This window comes from Salvelinus sp. IW2-2015, linkage group LG4q.1:29 (assembly GCF_002910315.2).
Source record: "Salvelinus sp. IW2-2015 linkage group LG4q.1:29, ASM291031v2, whole genome shotgun sequence".
Classification (NCBI taxonomy): domain Eukaryota; kingdom Metazoa; phylum Chordata; class Actinopteri; order Salmoniformes; family Salmonidae; genus Salvelinus; species Salvelinus sp. IW2-2015.
The window spans coordinates 30,654,422-30,679,781 of NC_036842.1; the positions used below are offsets into that span (position 1 = coordinate 30,654,422).

Genomic DNA, 25,360 nt, shown 5'->3' on the forward strand with positions numbered 1-25,360 from the left:
GAGATGGCTGCCGTTTTACGATCCTGTAACCAATTGTGCAATTGTGTATGTTTTTCAGCGTTATTCGTACATAATGTTTCTGCCACCGTGTCTTATAACAGATGACAGATCTCTAAACTATTTCATCTGGAAATGTGACTCTGGGATGGAATTACATGGGGCATCAGCCAGGGTTAACCTTTTCTCTGGTCTGCAAGCCCCTGGAGAATGTCATAATGGAGTTAACCTCTTTTATATGATAAGATGGTCACTTAGATTATTAAAGGAAGAAAGACAATTGAATACGGAGAGAAATTCCCCAAAACAAGTGCACATACACTGTGTGTACAAAACATTAGGAACACATGACATTGACTGACCTGGTGAATCCAGGTGAAAGCTATGATCCCTTATTGATGTCACCTGTTAAATACACTTCAATCATGTAGATGAAGGTGAGACAAAAGATTTACGTGCCTTTGAACGGTGTATGGTAGTAGGTGCAAAGTGTGTCAAGAACTGCAACATTGCTGAGTTTTTCACGAACATTCTGTTTCCCGTGTGTATAAAGAATGGTCCATCACCCAAAGGACATCCAGCCAACGGCAGGCCAGTGGTCGAAAATGGGTCTTTGACGAAAAACGATAAAGGAGGCTGACCTGAATTGTGCAGAGCAACAGACTGGCTACAGTTAGTCAACTGACAGTCCAGTACAACATTGGTGCCCAAAGACCCATAAGAAGAATGCACAACTCGTCGTACCTTGACATGAATGGGGCATGGCAGCCGACGACCTTGGAGTTCCACTTTCAGCACAAAACAATAAACTGTGGTTGGAGTCGGCTAAGGAAAGAAAACACTGGACACTGTAGAATTGGAAAAACATTGCCTCGTCTGATGAATCCTGGTTCCTGCTGTTTCAAGCGGATGGGAGGACTAAGGTATGGAGAAAACCACAAGTACATGCATCCATCATGTCACATGTCAACATTGCAGGCTGCTGGTGTTGGCGTGTGGTGTGTTTTCAAGGCACACATTGGGTCCCTTGTTAAAAGTGGAGCAATGTTTAAATGCCACAGGATATCTGAACATCATTGCCAAACAGGTGCATCCCTTCATGGCAGCAGGATAATGCCCCATGCCAAAAGGCTAGGAATGGTTCCACCAACATGACAGTGAATTCAGCTTACTACAGTGGCGTACCCAGTCACCAGATCTCAATCCAATTGAGCATCTGTGGGATGAGATGGAACAAGCTATTCGGAGTAGAAATCCACTACCAGCCAACTTGACACAACTGTGGGAAGCATTGGAGTCGACATCCTTGTGGAAAGCTTTCGACACCTTGTATAGTCCACGCCCCGATGAGTTGAGGCTGTTCTGAGGGCAAAAAGGTGGGGGACTCAATATTAGGAAGGAGTTTCTAGTGTTTTGTATTTCCACTGTGGCAATGTATTTTCCATGTCAGTCAGAGGGAGCCCTAGTCATTTAGATTCCCATCATCTTAATAAGCTCTTTCTTAATTCAGTTACACACTAAATGGATCGTAGCAAGGGGTCCATACACATACTACACAATTCACTTTAGTCAATCCTATACTGCTCAATCTCAGCTCTGAAAGGGGAAATAGGACAGTAACCTTTAGTGGTCGTTACTTTCAACACACCGTTTTTCACTTCTCTTAGGAATTTGGTCAGGGCTGGTATGAGAAGGAGACAGACAAACACATACAGACATAGATACTCACATTTATACTCACACATTCCTAAACGCAGACTAAGGGAGCCCCATTTCTGACGGGCCTGCCGATGGAGTCAGGGAGGGCAACACTGCTCAAAGAGCAGCAACTGAAGGTAAGTTTTGGCTGAAACACTACTCCACATTGATCGAACACGACAGACGTCTATTCCATTTTGGTTCAACATAATTTCATTTTAATGACGTGGACACAACAAGGCTTGTACGATATACCGTTTACTGGGGTATTTCGAAATACCAATGGTATGATTTTCAATATCGCCTTGCGGGGGTGCATGCTAAGCCACTGCTTATAACAAAGTTAAGTATTGCTCTAAGAAACCTCATGAACCTCATTGTTTGTTTGAACGACGCTCATGCATCGATAGTTGTAATAGAGACAGTGCCGAGCTGTTGTCGGGTAAGTTAGTCTGTGCTGTACTGAGCTGTGAACGGGCCAAGGGTTTTAGAGTTTTCACTCTGGTTTCCTGAGTTCCTTTTCCTCTGCCGTTCCCCTGGGCTGGCCCTGGAGTCCCCCAGATCCCTCGTCCTGGCCCCTCTGTTCCCCGTCCTGGCCCCCCTGTCCCCTGCCATGGTCCCCCTGTGGTTCACTTTACATTCAGGGCACTTCTGGGGCTGAAACCTGAGCCTGCTTGTTTTCTCTCCGTGAGTGTGCGGGGGGCGGGGATAGTCTAATATCATTAAGTCTACAACCCCATCCTCTGTTGTCACAGGGGTCTCCATTCTCCGCTTCCTCCTCTTCACTACTCCTTCACCCACCTGCCGAGTGGCAGTGTTATTAATGTTTCCCCCTCCCCTTCCTCTCTGACCCCCCCAGGAGGCCTGCAGGGTGCTGAATAGATTCACCTCTGATCTGAGTGTTCCACATTACTCCAAGGAGGAAATTAGAAGAGAAAGAGAGGAGTGTTGGAGATAGGGAGAACCACATTTCTCCACAGGAGAGGAGAACTAGGGACAAGGAGAAAGAGAGGAGCGTTGAGAGAGAGAGGAAAAAAAGAGGCATGTGATTGAGTGAAATAAAAAGTGTTGAGATATGCAGGAAAAGGGTAGCAGCAGCCTAATGATTTGCATGATATTATGGGTCCTTTTCATATGACTTCTGCCTTTCTGTCATTGGGTGGTTTCACTGGAGGTGCCTCCTCTTTCTCAGTCGTTCCTCTATAGGGAACTGCTCTCCTGAAACCGGTAGCCACCTCAACGACGACAGGCTATAAAAGTGAAACTTCTCAACAACGTTTCTAAGACTAATAGCAGAACCTTGACTCTACGATTCAATAGGGTTCTGTTTCAGGTCTACCGCCTACACTGAGCTTGTTAAGATAGGTGTCAGAGTGTCTGGTCTTCTGCTGAGTTGGAGAGGGTATACTGTTGTTGAGGAGCCATACTGTTGTTGAGGAGCCATACTGTTGTTGAGGAGCCATACTGTTGTTGAGGAGCCATACTGTTGTTGAGGAGCCATACTAATATTGTTTGAAGCTACAGGCTTGTGTTGAGGAACTAACCAATAGTTCATTGAACTGAAACATTCACAGCAGATTTCCCCTGAACTAATCAGTGATGTACACCTACACACGATGAGCCTTGATCAGAAGCAAACAGGGAGAAGTCAGAAGAAGTGAGAGGGCTACTAGTGTTTCTCTGAAGCAGAAGTTGCTCCTGGGCTCACATGCTGAATATTGTCTCTCACGTACCACCCGTGTTGCTTAGCAACCTCAAAAAGGAACTGAATAAATATTTATCAGGTTTTAGATGGAATGACGGTGAAAACACACAAACAAAGCAAGCTCTTGAATAGTTGAGATTTACAGATGTTTATTGGAGAGTAAGAATTGAAGATGTTTTCATGCAAGTCGTGTGTTTGTGTGTGTCGTATGAGAACAGGATTTCCTTCAATGTTTCAACTAATCTCTGCGTCAGACCACAGAATGTTCTCTCTGTCTCGGTCTGCCTCTGTCTTTCTCTCTCTGTGTCTTAGTTCAAGCCACACTGGGCTGGGCGGGGTGTGGAGGAACTAGTCCCGTCTCCATGGGTAACAGTTTGTGACACGTGCCAGACTCGGATCTTACATTTCGCTTTTTCCCTTGTCTGACAATGATGAGATTACGGCATGTGCCCCACTTGCCAGATCCCTCCTTGAGATCATCCATCTAGTGTTTATGACCCTGGACCTCTGTGTCTGCCTTAGGCCTTGAGGGGAAGACCGTTTCAGTCCATGTACTGATCTGGTTCAGTATCCCTGAAAGTATAGCGCTCATGTTTGATGCATGTTCAATTGGTCTTCCCTTGAGTGATGAGTACAGGCTAATACTTTTCAGGGTTGATATCTGGGATCTGACATATGTCAGAGAGAGTGAATTTTGTTAGCAATTAAATAATTCTTGAATCATTGCAGGTTGAATGTTGAGACAACACACTTGAGATCCCATATCCAAAACCAACTCATCCCTGCACTGTATGTAGGCTATAATGATGTGTGTTTTAAAAATTATAAATAGCCTAGATTGATGTGTATTGGGTGCAGCCATCATGGGTGACCACTCCTGACTCGTCATTGATTTCGCTCTCTCTAATGGTGAAGGTGAATGATTGGCTGATTGCATCAGTCAGTTCTAGTGCGAGTCTCCAACGGTGACAATTGCCTCAAGGTAAACCTATTCATTCTCCTGCTGTCAGGTGTTCTATAAGAGCCTGACAGGTCTTTGCCTTTGGATGACAGAGAGACAGCTAGCATCACTTCTCACTTACAAATGTAGTCAGATGGCCATGAAAAGGCAATTATGGTCATTCATCTGTGATTTTCTCCAGTCCAAAAACAGAAAGGATGTTCCTCTTAAATGTTTCGCATCACCTAGCTAACACAAAGAAGAAGAACACCCTCCCACTTTAATTAGGCCTTGTTCCATGTTTCTTCCTTGTAAACTTTTGCATTATTTCCTCTTTACTCTCATGTCAGGTTTCACTACTGTTCTCTCTGTGACCTCAACCAGAGCCACCAGTAGGGAACTGTGAAATGGACTGGCCAGCTAATGTCAGCATTACATCTGTTGAATTGATCACCTTTTCTCTGTGATTTTAAAACAGGGTGGTATAGAATAAAGTGCTGGTTGTTGTAGCTCTGCTATAAACAGACTGCCAGTGCTGATCACAGTATTCTCATTAGCAACCCTTTTGAGAGAAATATTGGAACAGGGTTACAAATGAGCTCAACATCTTCTGGAGTCTAATACATATGAAATGAACAGTGTGCCTATCAGCCTGTCTGTTCTCTCAGCCTGTCTGTTCTCTCAGCCTGTCTGTTTGCTCATATCTCCACCATCAGGTATTGTTCCTGTTCCTTCCTCAACCATGACAGCACTTCATTACGCCTGGTGTTGTGTGGATGTTTCCTTTTCGGAGGAAACAGGACCATTGATTGGTCCCCTGGAAGGAGGAACTCTTATTTATTTGGCGTTGGCTTGGAGGGAAGCCATTAAATGTCGTGCTGGGGGGGAAATGTACATTAGAAACAGGAAGTTGTTGCGATGCCCTGATAGTTCTGCATCAAGTTCTATCCTGCAGTGTTTCTAGAAATGTACTGTGAAGGATGATAGCGAAAAGAGACAAAATTAAACCAGATCAGGCATGATATCTATCACAAATCGGTCCACCACCATGTGCTCCCTCCCCAGTGATATAGAATGCAGGGAAACGGTCCAAAAGCTATTGGCGCACCTCCAAACACAAATTAGACTCAGGGGCCAGATACTTGCTACAAGTCACTTTGGACAAATGTCTGTGTAAAGGGTTCTACAGCTAGAAAGCACATCTAGTATGCCGCTGATTTCACAGTACAACTCTTTTATTAAAAAAATTGATAACATGCCTACCAGATGCACTTGTATGAAAGAGTGAGGACTCTACTTTGGAAGGCAGGTGAATTTAATGGCCATTTGAAGTGAAGTGATTCAGGGCTTTAATGATTTGGCCCAGGCCTATTTCTTGTTTCAGTTCATCTTCATTGTCTGCTAAGTATCCTTCCAGTTCTCTGCTGCCAATGACTGGAACTAATTCCCTCACTAACTTTAAGCATCAGCTGTCAGAGCAGCTTACCGATCATTGCACCTGTACACAGCTCATCTGTAAATAGCCCACCCAACTACCTCATCCCCATATTGTTATACAGTTTTTTGCTCCTTTGCACCCCAGTATCTCTACTTGCACATTCATCTTCTGCACATTCATCACTCCAGTGTTTAATTGCTAAATTGTAATTATTTTGCCACTATGGCCTATTTATTGCCTCACCTCTTTAATCTTAATACATTTGCACACACTGTATATAGATTTTTCTATTGTGTTATTGACTGTACGTTTGTTTATCCCATGTGTAACTCTGTTGTTTGTGTCGCACTGCTTTGCTTTATCTTGGCCAGGTCGCAGTTGTAAATGACTTGTTCTCAACTGGCCTACCTGGTTAAATAAAGGTGAACATTTTTTTACAAATAAAAGTAGCTGTGTGAGAATGAACCATATCCTTTTCGGTAGATCCAGCCTCCATTGCTTCCCCGCCACACTTCTCTCTCTTTCTCTTTTTTTCCCCTCTTTCTTTTTTTTTCTCACTTAATTTGTTCCCCTCTCTTTTCTTTCTCTCTTTCAATTCAATTCAAGGACTGTGTTGGCATGGGAAACATATGTTAACATTGGCAAAGCAAATGAAATGGATAAACAAAAGTGAAATAAACAATAAAAAGTGAACAGTAAATATTACACTCACACAAGCTCTCTCTCTCTCTCAGTAGGTCTCTTTTCCTCCTTCCCCCTCCTTCTTTCTCTCCATCACTCCTCTTTCAAGACTGCAACTGGTACAGATCTAATGCTCTGATGAACTAAATAGATTGTGTGTGTGGTTCTGGGGGTTCACTAAAGGCTCATGGGGGAGTTTTTTAATGAGGAAAAGTGGGTTAATTCTGTCTAAAACTCCCCTCAAATCCTTAAATTAATTAGATTAATGCTCTATTTTTGCATAAAAATGTATAACCAGATGTCAGTCCGTGTTAGATTGTAAAGCAGTGTAGACCACACCCCAACACACAGTCTCTGTAACCTTATGTGGCCCGAAGCTTTCATGTCCAATGTTCTCATCACTGCAGATCATCTTCCATCCAGAGCCTAATTAACAGCCTGTCCCTGCCAACATCCATTTCCACAATGGTTTACTCTTTGACACATACCCATGAATGCAGCTAGTCTTCAAATAGCCCCATGGAAGTACAGTAGAGTTTGACCACACATAAATAATGTCATCTTATCCCTCTATGCACATACCTACCATGTCTCAAACAATATCTGGATAGATGCAGTGTACTGCCAGATCATCCAGAGGAATTGTTAAATAGTCACCACTACTCGGCCTCCGCCCAGTACCCTGCCCTGAACTTAGTTACTGTTACTAGCCGGCTACCAGCTGGTACTCTACCCTGCACCTTAGAGACTGCTGCCCTATGTACATAGAGTCATGGAACACTGGTCACTTTATAAATGTTTACATACTGTTTTACCCACTTTATATGTATATACTGTATTCTAGTCAAGGCTCATCCTATATAATGACTGCTGTACACACCTTTTCTGTTCATAAACAGTCCATACTGTCTTTACACACCATTATATACAGTGGGGAGAACAAGTATTTGATACACTGCCGATTTTGCAGGTTTTCCTACTTACAAAGCATGTAGAGGTCTGTAATTTTATCATAGGTACACTTCAACTGTGAGAGACGGAATCTAAAACAAAAATCCAGAAAATCACATTGTATGATTTTTAAGTAATTAATTTGCATTTTATTGCACGACATAAGTATTTGATACATCAGAAGAGCAGAACTTAATATTTGGTGCAGAAACCTTTGTTTGCAATTACAGAGATCATATGTTTTGCGTTCCTGGTGTAACTCCAACTCCAAAAAAAGTTGTTGTTGCCATCCTGTACCTGTCCCGCAGGTGTGATGTTCGGATGTACCGATCCTGTGCAGGTGTTGTGACATGTGGTCTGCCACTGCGAGGACGATCAGCTGTCCGTCCTGTCATCCTGTAGCGCTGTCTTAGGCGTCTCACAGTACGGACATTGCAATTTATTGCCCTGGCCACATCTGCGATCCTCATGCCTCCTTGCAGCATGCCTAAGGCACGTTCACGCAGATGAGCAGGGACCCTGGGCATCTTTCTTTTGGTGTTTTTCAGAATCAGTAGAAAGGCCTCTTTAGTGTCCTAAGTTTTCATAACTGTGACCTTAATTGCCTACCGTCTGTAAGCTGTTAGTGTCTTAACGACCGTTCCACAGGTGCATGTTCATTAATTGATTATGGCTCATTGAACAAGCATGGGAAACAGTGTTTAAACCCTTTACAATGAAGATCTGTGAAGTTATATATTATATTATATACATTTTTGCGAATTATCTTTGAAAGACAGTGTCCTGAAAAAGTGACGTTTCTTTTTTTGCTGAGTTTACATGCAGTATAGGCAATCTGAGCCCTCCAGCGTTGGGTGTATGTATAGTGGCTGGCATGAGGTCGGCTTGAGGTGGATTCTTACTAGTGTGTGATTTGATCCTTGCTCAGTGGTGGGAATTGACCCTGTTCCTGGACTGGGATATTAGGCGGTGGTAACTAAGATTTGGAGGTTGCCATGGTAACAGGAGAAGCTCCTCTACTAACGTTACTCTACATGTCTTTCTTTAACCTTCAGTGAAATGCTATGGGCTATTTATGAACAGAGGGCTCAAGTCTGGTCAGTGGTTACAAATCCTGTATACGTCAGAGATTTCACCAGGTGCTATTTTAACCAGCTGCAAGACAACAAATCCTTGTGTTATGCATATGAAATGTATACACTAGACACGTCACTGTAGCACATATCTGAAATGCTCTGAAGGTTTTCCTCGCCCTCTGCGGTCTGAGTCTGCATGGGCCTGGCGTTAGTGGCCTTGGAGAGGGACTGAGTCCTGCGCCAGACGGGCTGCTTCTGAAATTAAATAAAAAATTACATTTTCAATTGAATTGAATATTAATTTTCAATATTTATATATTCAGTTACAATATGGTAGATCTTGCATTCATTGTTTATGTATGAAGCATACAAACTATAATTTAAATTATAATATTCAACTTCTTAGATGCATTCAGATTCAGTTTTCAAATTCAGTTCTCTAAATTCAGATTTAAAACCAGAGACAACATCCTGGTACTTTGCCAGCCAGGAAAGGTAGAAGAGAACAGATATAATCAAATGCTCTCTGTGGTAAACAGAAGCTTCTGGCAGTTTCTGAAACCAATGTAGCTTGTTGAATAACTTGTGTAACCCCCAGGTGGTAAGGGTAGGCAACAACACATCTGCCATGTTGATCCTCAACACGGGGGCCCCTCAGGGGTGCGTGCTTAGTCCCCTCCTGTACTCCCTGTTCACCCACGACTCAAACACCATCATAAAAGTTTGCTGACGACACAACAGTGGTAGGCCTGATCACCGACAACGATGAGACAGCCTATAGGGAGGTGGTCAGAGAGCAAGACAGAGGAGCTGATCGTGGACTACAGGAAAAGGAGGGCCCGAACACGCCCCCATTCACATCGACGGGGCTGTAGTGGAGCCGGTAGAGAGTTTTTCAAGGTCCTTGGTGTCCACATCATCAACAAACTATCATGGTCCAAACACACCAAGACAGTCGTGAAGACGGCACGACAATGCCTCTTCCCCCGCAGGAGACTGAAAAGATTTGGCATAGGTCCCCAGATCCTCCAAAAGTTCTACAGCTGCACCATCGAGAGCATCCTGGCCGGTTGAATCATCGGCTGGTATGGCAACTGCTCTGCATCCGACCGTAAGGCGCTACAGAGGGTAGTGCGTACGGCCCAGTACATCACTGGGGCTAAGCTTCCTGCCATCCAGGACCTATAAACTAGGCGCGGTCAGGAAGGGCCAAAAAATTGGCAGAGACTCCAGTAACCCAAGTCATAGACTGTTCTCTCTGATACCGCACGGCAAACGGTACCGGAGCGCCAAGTCTAGGTCCAAAAAGCTCCTTAACAGCATCTACCCCCAAGCCAAAAGACTGATGAACAATTGATCAAATGGCCACCCAGACTTTTTACACTGCTGATACTCACTGTTAATTATCTATGCATAGTCACTTTACCTCTACCTACATGGACAAATGACCTTTACTAACCTGTACCCCCGCACATTGACTCGGTACGGTAACCCCTATATATAGCCTCAGTATTGTTATTTTATTGTGTTACTTTTTATTAAATTTTTTACTTTATTTAGTAAATACTCAATTTCTTGAACTGCATTGTTAGTTAAGGGCTTGTAAGCAAGCATTTTACGGTAAGGTCTACAGCTGTTGTATTCGGCGCATGTGACAAATCAAATTTGCTTTGATAACCGGACCATCTTAAATAGTACTTGAGTACCTCTGCTATAGGCTTACAACACATACATGGCTCCTAGCCTCCCATGCATAAGGTTTCTGTCACTAACACTAAAACTGAAACTAAATATTATAAAAACTGAATAGAAATGTTTTTACCAAACTGAAACTGAATTAAACTAGTAAATCAAGTCTGAAAACTAACTGAAACTGAATTGAATTTCAAATAAAAATCTAAAAACGTATAGAAATAAAAACGAATAGAAAATCACAATCACATAAACCATAATAACCTTTGTATCGGATGTCAATTTGGATACACAGTGCTATCTCTGGACAGCTGGATTTCTGGGCAGGGGTACCACTGTTGTGATATTACATTCAGTGTTAACTGCTCGCTTTTGTCCATTAAACACCCATTTGCTCAGCATGAGTGCTAATCTGCAGCAGGGCAGGGGATGGAGGCTGACAGCTGGCTGTATGTATGGGCCTTGAGGTTGAGTCTGATGTTGCCCCGATCTATATGTAAAGTAGTAGGACCACTAGCTAGCATTGGGAGGCCTACAGTCACAACACAGGGCCTGCACAGTGCAGCTGAGAAGATGTGGAGTAATCTGAATCACCCTCCCATATCACCCACCCACCTGAATGTTATTAAGCTCTAGCAGATCAGACCCTGAACAGAGTCCTTTGTGGTTTTTTAACATTCTAGAGTATTGGAAAGCTGTATGTGTTCAATTTCCTCATATATAGCGAGACCCTATAAGCCTATAGTTCAGTATGCTTTAAACTTTGTTTTTAACCCACTCCCCATCTATGTAGCTCTATCACATAGTTAGTTGAATCTTAGAAATGTCTCTTTATTTTCCCTGTTTGCCTTGTAATCATGACAATATGCTATTATGTAAGAAATAAGACCATGATCTCTTCGAAAAAGAAGATCTGCTCTAAGAACAATGGCTGCTGTTTGTTCTTTGGCCATATGTAGTAGTAATCTCAGAGAGAACGGTGGCATTTGATTGGGTGGTGGGGAGGCTGAGGGGTCGGCGTCAGGCGAAAGGGGTTGTAATCAGATTAATAACCACGTCAACCAAGTTTCTACTGAGTCACGTAATCTCAGAACCCTGGGCATTCTGGGTAGCCTAACAGCTGGTAAAGTTATAGACTGATCAGATTGGTTCTGGAAATCTTGGGTTCTATCTTTGTCCCTGTGGTTCTTTTGATTCTTTATTTTTTAAATTTGTTTTATCTTCAGTCTATTGGACTTACTGTTGTCATCTACAAAAAGGATGTCTTGGTCAATTTTTATTCTTGATCAATACCCTTTTCTTCCATTCATAATCCACCTTCTGAAATGGATTAAAGTCCTTTGTGGTTTTTTAACATTCTCCTGAGTTGCTGTACATGGACCATGAGCATGTTGCGAAGGCGGAGTGAGATGAGAAGGGCCTTGGAGCTTAACCCGGGGATGGGTGCAGGGCCAGGGTTGAACCATGACAGCCAGCAACTGAACCCATTTGAGGAGTACCTGCAGACCTTACTGCAGATGAAGATGACTAGCTCTGTGAGTGTACATCAATACCTGGTGATTCCCTCCCTCAGCATAGTGATCTTCAACATCTCTGTTGTACTTAGGAGACAGTTGCACCTTATTTCCACAGTCCGTACAATAGCTTTACACACTGTAAAACCATGAAACGTGACATGTTTATAACTTAAACACTAGACATTTAGATTTGCTAATAGGTGTTCTTATCTTAAACACAGGCGTTTACAATGCAAGATTAAACATGATAATCAGATTTTTCCAGTCAGTTTCCAACCAGGAGAACACCTATATCTCCTGAGTATTCAGATTTTAAACACTAGTGTTTACTTTCCCATCATCCTGTTTAGAGTGCATTTAGTCATTAGAAATGTATGTGACACTCCATGGTTTTATTCAGATCAGTGTTAGGAATGTCTGTCATCTCCCCTATATTTTATTACAACTGAACAGGGCCCGATTTCCCAGAAGCATCTTAAGGCTAAGTTCACTGTTAGAACTTGCGCAAGAGCACCTTAAAATGTCCGAGCCGCTTCCCAAAACTATTTTTATTAACGTTGCACTCATAATCTAATGCCTGCCTTAGACCACTCGTAGAACAGCTAATTGCGTCGTTAGATCATCGCTTGCCCTCACTTTACACACACAAAATCTCTGCTAAACGTAGAATGAAGATGTTTATCTGTCTCTCTGTGATCCCCGAAAATGTAATAGTTGAATATAAATAGCCTAAAAGGTTTGCAATGTTATAAACAAGCAAAGATAACCCGAATTATAGAATAGGTTATTAGGCGAAATATTGACTCTATCACTTTCATGTATATGTGCTATCGATAGACTTACCTAGTATTGAGCTATTAGGCTACATCTGAGCCGCTTTAATATTTGTATCTATTAATAGGTCTCGCTCGCACATTTCACAGTAGCCTAGCCAAAAACCTAAAGGTCAACATATTAGGTCTATGGCAACGTCTCTGAACTTTCTACTTCATGTTTATTTATTACATTATTTTACTTGTTTTATTATTTAATTGTAGAATATCTGTAGGCCTACTTTAAGCCCAATTCATGCCTGCCATTAGGCTACAATGATTTGTTGAGCAAGGTCACAGTGATATTTTCTAAATTGCGAACGAGCGTATGAGCGACTTTGGCTTTATTCGTTCTTGCTCACAGTTTACACAAACTGAAGAAATGCTGAATTTACACTACTGTTCAAAAGTTTGGGGTCACTTAGAAATGTCCTTGTTTTTGAAAGAAAAGCTAATTTTTTTTGTCCATTAAAATAACATCAAATTGATCAGAAATACTGTGTAGACATTGTTAATGTTGTAAATGACTATTGTAGCTGGAAACGGCTGATTAAAAAAAAATTGAATATCTACAGAGGCGTAGAGGCCCATTATCAGCAATCATCACTCCTGTTTTCCAATGGCACGTTGTGTTAGCTAATCCAAGTTTGTCATTTCAAAAGGCTAATTGATCATTAGAAAACCCTTTTGCAATTTTGTTAGCACAGCTGAAAACTGTTGTCCTGATTTAAAGAAGCAATAAAACTGGCCTTTAGACTAGTTAGGTATCTGGAGCATCAGCATTTGTGGGTTCGATTACAGGCTCAAAATGGCCTAAACAAAGACCTTTCTTCTGAAACTTGTCAGTCTATTGTTGTTCTGAGAAATTAAGGCTATTCCATGCGAGAAATTGCCAAGAAACTGAAGATCTCGTACAACACTGTGTACTACTCCCTTCACAGAACAGCACAAACTGGCTCTAACCAGAATAGAAAGAGGAGTGGGAGGCCCCGGTGCACAACTGAGCAAGAGGACAAGTAGATTAAAGTGTCTAGTTTGAGAAACAGACACCTCACAAGTCCTCAACTGGCAGCTTCATTAAATAGTACCCACAAAACACCAGTATCAATGTCAACAGGCGACTCCGGGATGCTGGCCTTTTAGGCAGAGTAGCAAAGAAAAAGCCATATCTCAGACTGGCTAATAAAAATAAAAGATTAAGATGGGCAAAAGAACACAGACATTGGACAGAGGAACTCTGCCTAGAAGGCCAGCATCCTAGAGTCGCCTCTTCACTGTTGACATTGAGACTGTTGTTTTGTGGGAACTATTTAATGAAGCTGCCAGTTGAGGACTTGTGAGGCGTCTGTTTGATGAGGCGGATTTCCACTGTGAAATAGGGCTGTGACGTGTATTATTACTAGGCTTGGTTGGTATACCGTATACTTGGGTATTTGTAAAGGCACACAACGACGAGAGACCAGAGCCCTGTGAGTCACTAACTGTTGTGCAGCATGCGCCGGGTGATCTAATTACAGTATGAAATTCACAACTAAATGTTTGCCACTATTAAATAACTGTCTAAAATATGCTAAATGCTCTGCAGTTTTGCATTCGGTTTGCTATTTTAGTAGCTACTTAGCTATCTAGTTAAGTGGTTAGCTTCTTCAAAGTCAAGCATTTGCTTGATAACAGCATAGAATCCCCTCGCGGATCAAGAGCCTTGCTGGCTAATATTTGTTATGTGAGTGCAGCAAACTGTAAGTAGCATTTGAGTTACTTGTGTCTTGTCTTTGGCTATGCCGGATTAAGTGACATGACATGCTATTCTATAAAATCCTTTCTCCGTAATTAATATTACCTGATTGAGCTAATCATGTAAATGTAATTAACTAGAAAGTCGGGGCACCACGAAATAATATTTATAGAGCTGTTATCTTCCGAATAAACTCTTAAAGACCTAGTAATATTTTACATCAATAGCAGTCAATATTAATCGTCACCTTAATTCAGTCTCATCTGAAAGTTGTAAATTCTTGGTTATCTTCACGAACCCTGGCTAACAAGTTGAATCAGCAATACAAAATTGGGTTTAATTATTTATTTACTAAATACCTAAGTAATCACACAGAATTACATATACACAGAATMAATCATACRTTGATTACAAATTACGTCATAAAGYAAAACGTCCCTAGCGGACGGAACAGATATGACAGCTGGTTACACAAAGAAAAGGGGGATTGGTTTGAGTGAAAGAGCGGGAAGACTGAAGAACAAAGGGAGAAGCGATGTCTCTATCGTAAATACAGTATCTTATGCATTCTAAATTACCGCCCATTTGGAAAAGGAAAATGCAATAAATATTTACTCTGAGCTGCGCTTCGGTAGGTTGGTGGTAGATGGAAGGCCGTGTTGCCCAACCGAGTCCTTTGTCCTTTGAAGAATGTCTCTGGTGGTAAATTGGATACGTTGTAGTAACGTCGTTGTGTGGTAGACGGGATACTCTGTCTGTTCTTTCCTAGCCCACGTTTGCAGCTGCTGTTAGGAGGTATCACTTCTGTAGTGAATAAGAGTTCAAAGTTCATACTATTCGCAACCAAAGCTCACGCTGAGGTTGGCTTAGTTCTGTAGTTGACATGTTAGTCCTTTTAACGCAGAGGCTGCAGACCTCACGTACTTGGAACAGGAGGTTATATTGTCGTCAAGGCTTTATATAGGAAGGGAGAGGAGGGCGTGTTTGAAAAGTGTTATAACCCATGTCTCTTCACAGGGGCGGGCCACTGATTGAGCGGAGCCCGAACCTTATGAAAACCCAAATCTCTCATTTGGAAGCTAAAATTACATTTAATCTCTTCATCAATAATTTTATATTCAAACATTTAAATTGAACAACAATTCCATGTGACTCCGATAACTACAATGTGCAGACTTTCCACTGTAGAGTTTATGTCATCCTATCATTGATGAGAATGTCTCAGATGACAACCGAACTGACATCATATTCATTAAGTACCACCGCATATGTTCAATTGGTCGGATTACCAGAATATAGTTAATTTCCCCCCACCTTCTGATGTTCCCAGAATCTCAATGTTAACCAAAGGATTTTCAAATGTCACATCAGTAGGGTAGAGAGAGGAAAAGGGGGGGAGAGGTATTTATGACTGTCATAAACCTACCCCCAGGCCAACGTCATGACACTTGTATACTTGAATAAGTTTAAGTCAAACTGTACAAAATGTGTCACAATGCACTCGTTAGCATTTTCTATGGGATTTTACATGTACTTATTAGCATTGCTAACATTCGTATTACAGATTAGCAGTTAGGTTTGAAAACAGTGCCCCTTGTGTTCAGTGCCAGTATTACCAAATGTCTCAGTATGGCCAAGGTCGGTATGAAAGTATGACAATCTGGATACCCTCCAAGCCAAATTATTACCTCTAAATATTAGTTTAGTATACAACTTAAGAAATGTCAGATTGGAGAGGATTGTCACATTTTCTTATTGACACAACTTAACAGAAAGTTATGTGCAATGTGCAATTCGTTATTTTTGTCCTTTCCCTTTTCATTAGTTTTTCGTAGAATTCCATTTTGTTTAAAAGTATGATACTGTTGTCTTAGTCCTATAAGGCCCTATGTAAAAAGGGGAGGTCACAATTATTTTTGTACACTTGTTAACATGGATATGCTTCTTAATTAAACCCATTTGAAACAAGTCATTACACTTCAAAATTATCAAAGCATTTCATTATTATTATTCAGGTTATTACTTAACTATTAATCTACAAGTTATGAAATGCCAGGTTGGAGAGGATCTATCGCATTTTCGTATTGACACAACATCAGGGCGGCGCACAATTGGCCAAGTGTCGTCCGGGTTTGGCCGGTGTAGGTCGTCATTGTAAATAAGAATTTGTTCTTAACTGACTTGCCTAGTTAAATAAAAAAATAAGTAAATCAGATCATGACGGAGTCCAAATAAAGATATATGCCTACCTTGTCCCTGTCGGCTTTCCTGCAAATATTTAGATGCACAAATCCATTCACACGAGACAAATAATGTAGCCTAAGCTACTGAAAACAGGCCATTTACAAGATTCAATCATGACAGGAGCGCTTGATTCTTATTACAGAGATGGAGTTCAGACATGCTACTTTTGGAAACTTTCTGAATGGACATACAGGCCTATAGAGAGAATCAGTGAACTCACACACGCACACCCCCATAAAAGTACCCGTCAATCAAAGCCACCAGTGTATGTCAGACATGAGCAAATATTTCTCTTTTTTATAAAAACGTTTTTTTTTTTTTAACTCAGCCTACCTTAGGCTTTCCGAAAGTAGGCTACAAGAGAATGAAATGACAAGAAAAGGGAAGAGAGACAGCTAGGCAATAGTATGAAATTGACAATCATTAAAATATGAAGAAATACATGCAGCATGTCCATAGCCTATTTATCAGCATTGATTAGTCTATGAATTAAGTGAGGTGACGAACAGGTTTGACTCAACACTGACCAACATTTTAGAGGGTTTGACTGACTGAACAGTGGTGTGATTTTACAGTGTTATCTCTGAGATAAAGAAATATGCAATCTACATTAGGCCTTTATGTCACTAAGGCAAATGTTTGTGGTGATACTCACTGGTCTAGTGGACAAGTTTGTGTGTGTGTGCACATGCTTGTGTGCCGTGTGTCCGTGCATTTGTGTGCATACACAGTTTGTGTGTGTGTGTGTGTGTCTGTCCCCTCGGCCCAGGGGTTACTGAATTCTCCTGTAGAGAGTATTGTTCCCACCCAGTCCGCTGGACAAAGCCTCTGTGCTCGGGACCCGGGTCGGCATCTCCCACTAAATATTTGTCCTTGTGGTCGGATGCCCACTCTCGTGAGACACACTGAAGAAATGCATTGACATATTGACATAAACAGGGCACAAAGGAAACCGATATTTTGCTCCATTGTGTGCTGTAGTTTGTTAGACAGGCCAGGTCCAGAGCTTCTGTTGGTGCATGTACTGTTGACTTGCTAGCAGCGATGGGATATTCATTGGGGGGGGGGGGGTTCTTCTCAAGAGCAGATAAATGGATGACTAATGAGTCTGTCCTACACAACCAACCAACCAACCAATTAGGGATATTTTGTGCATCAGAGACTCTCAATGAGAGAGATTCTTAGAATGACCTCATTGAAAACCCCCTCTCACCTCCCACTTCTGTTAAATAGATATGACATTTAGACTATAGGAGATCAAAAATAATGCTGTATTACAAAATTACTTTCCCCCTGTTAGTAAAACAGTGATAATATTGCTATACTGACCTGTGGTCCTCACCGTTGGCTCTGTATGTTTCATTTACTAGATAATGAGTTGGAAGTTTACCACAAGTGCCAACAGGATAGCTTCTAGGCTACATCATGTGACTTGGTGCACATAGGTCCAGTTCAGTAACTCAGCAACAAGCTGTGGGGAGCTTCCTCAAGATGCTAAAATCAAGATGGGATTTCAGATTATTATCCTGATCTATTATGTCATAGAAACCAAATCTCTCTAATCAGCCTAATATTTGATACTACTGTAGCCTATGTGATAGTTTTCAGTGGAACTACTTATTCCTTCCTTGTAGCAAGGACACAGAGTTTGTCTCTGTCCATATGAACTGACCAGGAAAACCTCTGTGACGTAGTTAGGCCTATAGCCAAGGAAAACCTCTGGGCCCTAGTTAGGCATATAGCCAAGGCATTTTACCTTGTCAGGTCACATGGTCAGGAAAATCTCCTCTTAGCCCTCCCTACACATAACATCTGGTCCACACTTCTATTCTACTATTATGTAAAGGATCACTGACTGAGACAATTACTTCTAAGCCCTCTTTAGCTATTGTCATTTTTCCTCCTCTTTAAACCCCCAGCAGAACATCTGTCCCCTCTGTGCCGCCCCCCCCCCCCTCCTCTGTTGGGACATCTGGTGTCCCTCTCCACGTTTCCTGTGGTGGAATGGTATTTCTGGAGGAACAGTGGGAGACTGCTTCTTAATGTGTTCTGTCTGTCTGCATTATAGTAATACTGGTGGTATACCGCAAAGAGACTCCTAAAATAACTTTCTACATACAATTTATAGAATTTCCCTTGTGAAGAAAACGTTTAGGCCAGATGAGTATAAGATACGTTTGAAACCATGATGCTTTGAAAAAACACTCCTATTGATGATATTTCTGTGATAATGCGGTAATACGCTGACAATGTTTAGGCTTATCTTTAGCACCTGATCGGTGTGTGTGTGTGTGTGTGTGTGCATGTGTTTTTGTGACTTACAGAAGCATGTAGGTCCATGACTCTTGCTCATTTGGACAACTACTTAACGGTCTATTAGATTAGGGCTGCCCCCGACTAAAAAAACATCTTAGTTGACCGAAAGTCGTCTGTTCTTTTGGTTTGATGAAATAAGACAAATGCCCCAAGCGGGTGCCAGAGATCTAGATAACGAGAAGAAGAAAAACGTTACCTGACCCAACTGTTCTCCTCCCGCTCCTGCTGGCTTTCACAGATTCTGCCATTACTCTCCTGAAGTTGCCGGTAATAGGCTACACGAGGATACCTACACGAAGAGTCGGCAACCTTTCTCATGTGGAATGCCAATTTTTTTTTTTTTTTTTTTTTTAATCTAACTCTGTCTACCGATCTGCGTGCCAGCTATGGTTTTCATATGCACATTACCATAACTAATCTAAATGAAAATGATACAAACCTAAAAAGTAACTTCTATTGCCATCGCCAACTATGTAAAAATAGCCTATATAAAGCCAACAAATAAAAACATTGCAGCTTGCAGATAGAAAATATCCTGATTTAAAATATCCTATATATCACATTGGCTACACATGGCCTGTCTGCAACAAACTTGAAACATTGTATCAACTATTAACTTGGGTCTGGCACGAGGCTTGCACTAGCAAACTTGCAACATTGTAGAAAATATTCTGGGCCCTAAGAGTTTCCCGTGCCAGTGAGCTTGCGCTTGGGCAGGAGCCAACCGGAGCTGAGTACCGGCACCTCTAATTTTCTACTGCTTGAGCTCCTGTTCCTTTTATAGAATATTAGCTCTAAAGTATTGTGGAGCTCCTGCACCTAAAAATAAACAGTACCAGCACCCAAAATGAGTATCGTAACCTATTTCAGTCCAAGTCAAGCACTGATAGGTAATCAGGTAGGCCTATTTTATGACATTTCCACTGAATCAGAGCATGACATTTTTCCCTTTCACGCTAAGTGGTTATCGAAAGGGAAAGAGCTGGAAACATTTTTCAAATACATTGAGGAACTATTTGTAATTCTCAATGGATGTAAAAACATACTTTGTTTGCTTGCTGTTTGAGGTGAGGAAAACAACATTACTTTGAGAAGCTCCACAGGTCATTAGTGGTGGTGAGTTAAGCCAATCAGAATGTTTTTTTATATTTTTTATTTCACCTTTATTTAACCAGGTAAGCTAGTTGAGAACAAGTTCTCGTTTACAACTGTGACCTGGCCAAGATCAAGCAAAGCAGTGCGACAGAAACAACAACACAGAGTTACACATGGAATAAACAAGCGTACAGTCAATAACGCAATGGAAAAAACAGAAAGTCTATATACAGTGTGTGCAAATGGCATGAGGAGGTAAGGCAATAAATAGGCCATAGTCGCAAAGTAATTACAATTTATCAGATTAACACTGGAGTGATAGATGAGCAGATGATGATGAGCAGATGATGGTGTGTAAGTAGTGATACTGGTGTTCAAAAGAGCAGCAAAGTAAATAAAAACAATATGGGGATGAGGTAGGTAGATTGGGTGGGCTATTTACAGATGGATTATGTACAGCTGCAGCGATCAGTTAGCTGCTCAGATAGCTTATGTTCAAAGTTAGTGAGGGAAATGTAAGTCTCCAGCTTCAGCAATTTTTGCAATTCGTTCCAGTCACTGGCAGCAGCGAACTGGAAGGAAAGACGGCCAAAGGAGGTGTTGGTTTTATGCACTTCCTAAATACTATCAGATCCCCAAATGGGCACATTTTATATGCCTACATTTGCGCGCAGGCCAGGTAGCCTATAGGCCTACTTATATGCGTGAGTGTCCTAGGTCAACATTGAGAGGAGCGCTCCAAACAAAAGACAATGACTAAATTGACAAAACTTGTAAATGGAATGAAATAAACCAAAACTTGTTTCTCACAAGTGTAGCATAGGTTGTGCACTCTGCAAACAATGTGTCCACTCCGACAATGACAACGGGAAGACTGGAATAATGATATTGAATGCATTAACGTAAATTACCATAACCAAAGTAACAAACATTGTAGATTAGGAATTAACGGTAAATGTACTACTGGTGATATACAGTGGGGAGAACAAGTATTTGACACACTGCCGATTTTGCAGGTTTTCCTACTTACAAAGCATGTAGAGGTCTGTAATTTTTATCATAGGTACACTTCAACTGTGAGAGACGGAATCTAAAACAAAAATCCAGAAAATCACATTGTATGATTTTTAAGTAATTAATTTGCATTGAGTAGGAGAGAAAGAGAGAGGAGAGAGAGAGAGAGAGAGACTTGGATTCTGTAACAAAGGAAAAACCTTGGCCAGCCGATTCCCACAGGCGAAAAGCGGCTAAATAAATGTTGAATTAACATTGAACAACAAATATCAAGGAAAACCTACAGAGAGGGAATCTGTGTCAAAGGCTCACGCGATATTCACACAGAGCCATCATCACCATATCTATTACCTTGACAATCAAAACAACATTCCAGCAGAAAAAAAGGAGGGGGCAGACAGTCAAAGCATTTTGTGTCTTGCTCACCGAATTCTTTGGGTTCCGCTTCAATGAAACACTCATCATGTTTCAATCAATTTCTGAAAGTCTATATAAATCTGCCTTCATATTGAAAACACCTCAACCGTCTCATTTTTGTATTCTGATGAAAAACAGACTATGGGACATAGCGGCCCTCTCTCCTTCTCTTTCTGTTGCACAAATACCATACAACTCCTGGTATAACCCAGGTGCTCTGCCTTTTATATCAGACACACTGTGGGACAGCAGCCAGGCTCTATATAATACATTAGCCACCACTAGAATGCTTGCTGCCGCTGTGTATGAGAATGGACTATCTGGCTGCATCCCAAACCACTCTTCTTTTCTTCTTCTTTACCACCTCCTTCTTCATCCTCCTATTCTCTCCTCCCCTTCCTACTCTCCCTCCCCAACACTTTCCACGTTTTTAACATGGAATGAAAGGTAAAATATGACTTTTAGTTGCTACTGATAAACTAATGCAATGATTAGTGTATAAAAGCCCCCTAGGTAATGAACCTGGTTTACTGCACTCCTATTTAAGCCACATTGGGCGGTTAGAGTGGTAACAATGCCCCATTCACTGGCCCCTGAAAGGTGATCGGTCAAACACTCAGATAGGGTCTGCAAAATCATTGAAGTACTCCCTCCCCCCTCTCATCGCTATTGCGCCCCCCTCTCTTCTTCCTCTCCTCTCTCTTGCACACTAACAAACACATTCATTTGACACATCAGTTCTCCAGAGGGACTGCTGTGTGCTTCTGTTTAATCTCTTTCAGAACAGAACACCAAGAGCTTACAATTCAACAGCCGAAAACAAGACCTGCATAAAATTGTCTGTAAGCCTTGTTACATGATGATTCACATACGGACAGGCCTTAGAATGAAGAAAAAACTTCTGATGAAATGTTTGACATCGTTGCCCTCTCTTTCTGAGGGTTGTGAAAGAGGATAAAAGGAAAGATAATGCAATCATCCATTTCAGAGCCTTCCCAAAAATACTAGATGGGCAAGTAAATGTTTCAACAGAATCTAGAGAAACCTCCTTATTTAAGCTCTTTAATTCAGATTCAGATTAACATTTGTTGCACATAACCACAAGTTGGTGTTTGCTGTTGTACTTTCATACTAATGGAAGACCTGCTGATGCTAGCCAGGATTAGCTGACTTCAAAAGACCTCAACACAATGACAGGCTAGGACTGGTCTGTGTGTCAAACCCTACAGGAGTTTACACTCCATTTGTTGAGGCTGTAATAGCCATACAACTACCTCCCAACACTCTTTTACAGGTCAGTGGCTCTTCAATAAAATCCCATGGTCACAAGAGGAAATCAACAGGCCATCAGGAAGAGCCAGAGAGGTGAGGGGTCAGTGTTCATGGCAGGTCATCTAAAAAATTGGAATATAACGGCTGACGCCAATTTAGTAGGGACCTGGTCGATTGTTTGAAACGTTGGCTGTTGGTCTAACCGAGATGTTTTAGTAACATTCTCAGTGAACTAATCCATTGCGGAGGCTAAAAGCCAATTTATGCTTTCAATCCAAAATGGGTGGAGGTCTTCCATATGGAGGGTGTGACACAATTGCGCAGCCTCCAGAGGCATGCAAAGTGTCAATCCAGCTCCGTACTGCAATCGTCAATGCGCCGTCCAAATTTTTGTATGCAGAGGGCTTTGACAGCTCTGCATTGACATTATTGGTTGATGGTAGGTGGGGCAAGTAAACATCCTGTAGAAAACACAAACTCACTTTCCTTTGACACAGCTCCACTGCCCCTCAAAGAAGTATAAATGCCCTGACTTCTGCTGAGGCAGTATCACCGTAAATGCTGCACAAGCAGGCTGAGGCAGTAATCACCGGTAATATGCTGCAGGCGTGAGGCAAGTATCACCGTTAATGCTTGCACGGCAGGGCTGAGGCAGATCACCGTAAATGCTGCAGGGCTGAGGCAGTATCACCGTAATGCTGCACGGCAGGGCTGAGGCAGTTATCAACCGGTAAATGCTGCACGGCAGGGCTGAGGCGTTTCACACGTAAATGCTGCACGGCAGGCTGAAGCAAGTATCACCGTAAATGCTGCACGCCGCAGGCTAAGGCAGTTATCACCGTAAATGCTGCACGGCAGGGCATAAGGCAGGTAATCACCGTAAATGCTGCACGCAGGGCTGAGGCAGTATCACCGTTAAATGCTCCACGCAGGGCTGAGGCAGTTAATCACCGTAAATTTCGCACGAGGGCTGAGCAGTATCACCGTAAAATGACTGCACGGCAAGGGCTGAGGGCCAGTACACCGTAAATTGCTGCAGGCAGGGCTGAGGCAGTATCACGTAAATGCTGCACGGGCAGGGCTGAGGCAGTATCACCGTAAATGCTGCATAGCAGGGCTGAGCAGTATCACCGTAAATGCTCATAGCAGGGCTGAGCCGTTAATCACCTTAAATGCTGCACGGCCATGCAGATGTCGATTGACCATGCATCCAGATGCACTTCTCTCTCAGTAATGTGTGCTCCACCACATTTGGTGCACCCTTCATTATTTTCATTGTGTGAATTTGTTGTGTGTTGATCAGTTAGTGACTATCAATTCCCCATTAATACAGTGGGGAGAACAAGTAATTTTGACACACTGCCGATTTTGCAGGTTTTCCTACTTACAAAGCATGTAGAGGTCTGTCATTTTATCATAGGACACTTCAACTGTGAGAGACGGAATCTAAATAAAAATCCAGAAAATCATATTGATGATTTTTAAGTATTAATTTGCATTTTATTGCATGACATAAGTATTTGTCACCTACCAACAGGTAAGAATTCCGGCTCTCACAGACCTGTTAGTTTTCTTTAAGAAGCCAATCCTGTTCTCCAACTCTCATTACCTCTATTAATTGCACCCTTTTGAACGGTTACCTGTATAAAAGACACCTGTCCACACCAACTCCAATCAAAAACAGACTCCCAACCTCTCCCACAATGACCAAGACCAGAGAGCTGTGTAAGGACATCAGGGATAAAATTGTAGACCTGCCACAAGGCTGGGATGGGCTACAGAACAATAGCAAGCAGCTTGGTGAGAAGGCAAACAACGGTTGCCGCAATTATTAGAAAATGGAAGAAGTTTCAAGATGACGGTCAATCACCCTCGGTCTGGGGGCTCCATGCAAGATCTCACCTCGTGGGCATCAATGATCATGAGGAAGGTGAGGATCAGCCCAGAACTACACGGCAGGACCTGGTCAATGACCTGAAGAGAGCTGGGACCACAGTCTCAAAGAAAACCATTAGTAACACACTACGCCGTCATGGATTAAATCCTGCAGCGCACGGCAAGGTCCCCCCTGCTCAAGCCAGCGCATGTCCAGGCCCGTCTGAAGTTTGCCAATGACCATCTGGATGATCCAGAGGAGGAATGGGAGAAGGTCATGTGGTCTGATGAGACAAAAATAGAGCTTTTGGTCTAAACTCCACTCGCCGTGTTTGGAGGAAGAAGAAGGATGAGTACAACCCCAAGAACACCATCCCAACCGTGAAGCATGGAGGTTGAAACATCATTCTTTGGGGATGCTTTTCTGCAAAGGGGACAGGACGACTGCACCGTATTGAGGGGATGGATGGGGCCATGTATCGCGAGATCTTGGCCAACAACCTCCTTCCCTCAGTAAGAGCATTGAAGATGGGTCGTGGCTGGGTCTTCCAGCATGACAACGACCCGAAACAAATAGCCAGGCAACTAAGAGTGGCTCCGTAAGAAGCTCTCAAGGTCCTGGAGTGGCCTAGCCAGTCTCCAGACCTGAACCCAATAGAAAGTCTTTGGAGGGAGCTGAAAGTCCGTATTGCCCAGCGACAGCCCCGAAACCTGAAGGATCTGGAGAAGGTCTGTATGGAGGAGTGGGCCAAAATCCCTGCTGCAGTGTGTGCAAACCTGGTCAAGACCTACAGGAAACGTATGATCTCTGTATTGCAAACAAAGGTTTCTGTACCAAATATTAAGTTCTGCTTCTCTGATGTACAAATACTTATTGTCACAATA

General features: G+C 42.3%; 1 protein-coding gene across 1 annotated transcript in view; it reads left to right on the top strand.

Annotated features, from left to right (window-relative positions):
• Positions 1-1,740: 1,740 nt before the first annotated feature.
• LOC111961806 (formin-binding protein 1-like) overlaps positions 1,741-25,360 on the top strand; it is a 111,237-nt gene continuing 87,617 nt past the window's right edge. The window contains 1 exon segment of the mRNA XM_070442808.1: positions 1,741-1,832. Within this exon segment, the coding sequence (XP_070298909.1) occupies positions 1,788-1,832 (45 nt within the window). The 5' untranslated portion in view covers positions 1,741-1,787.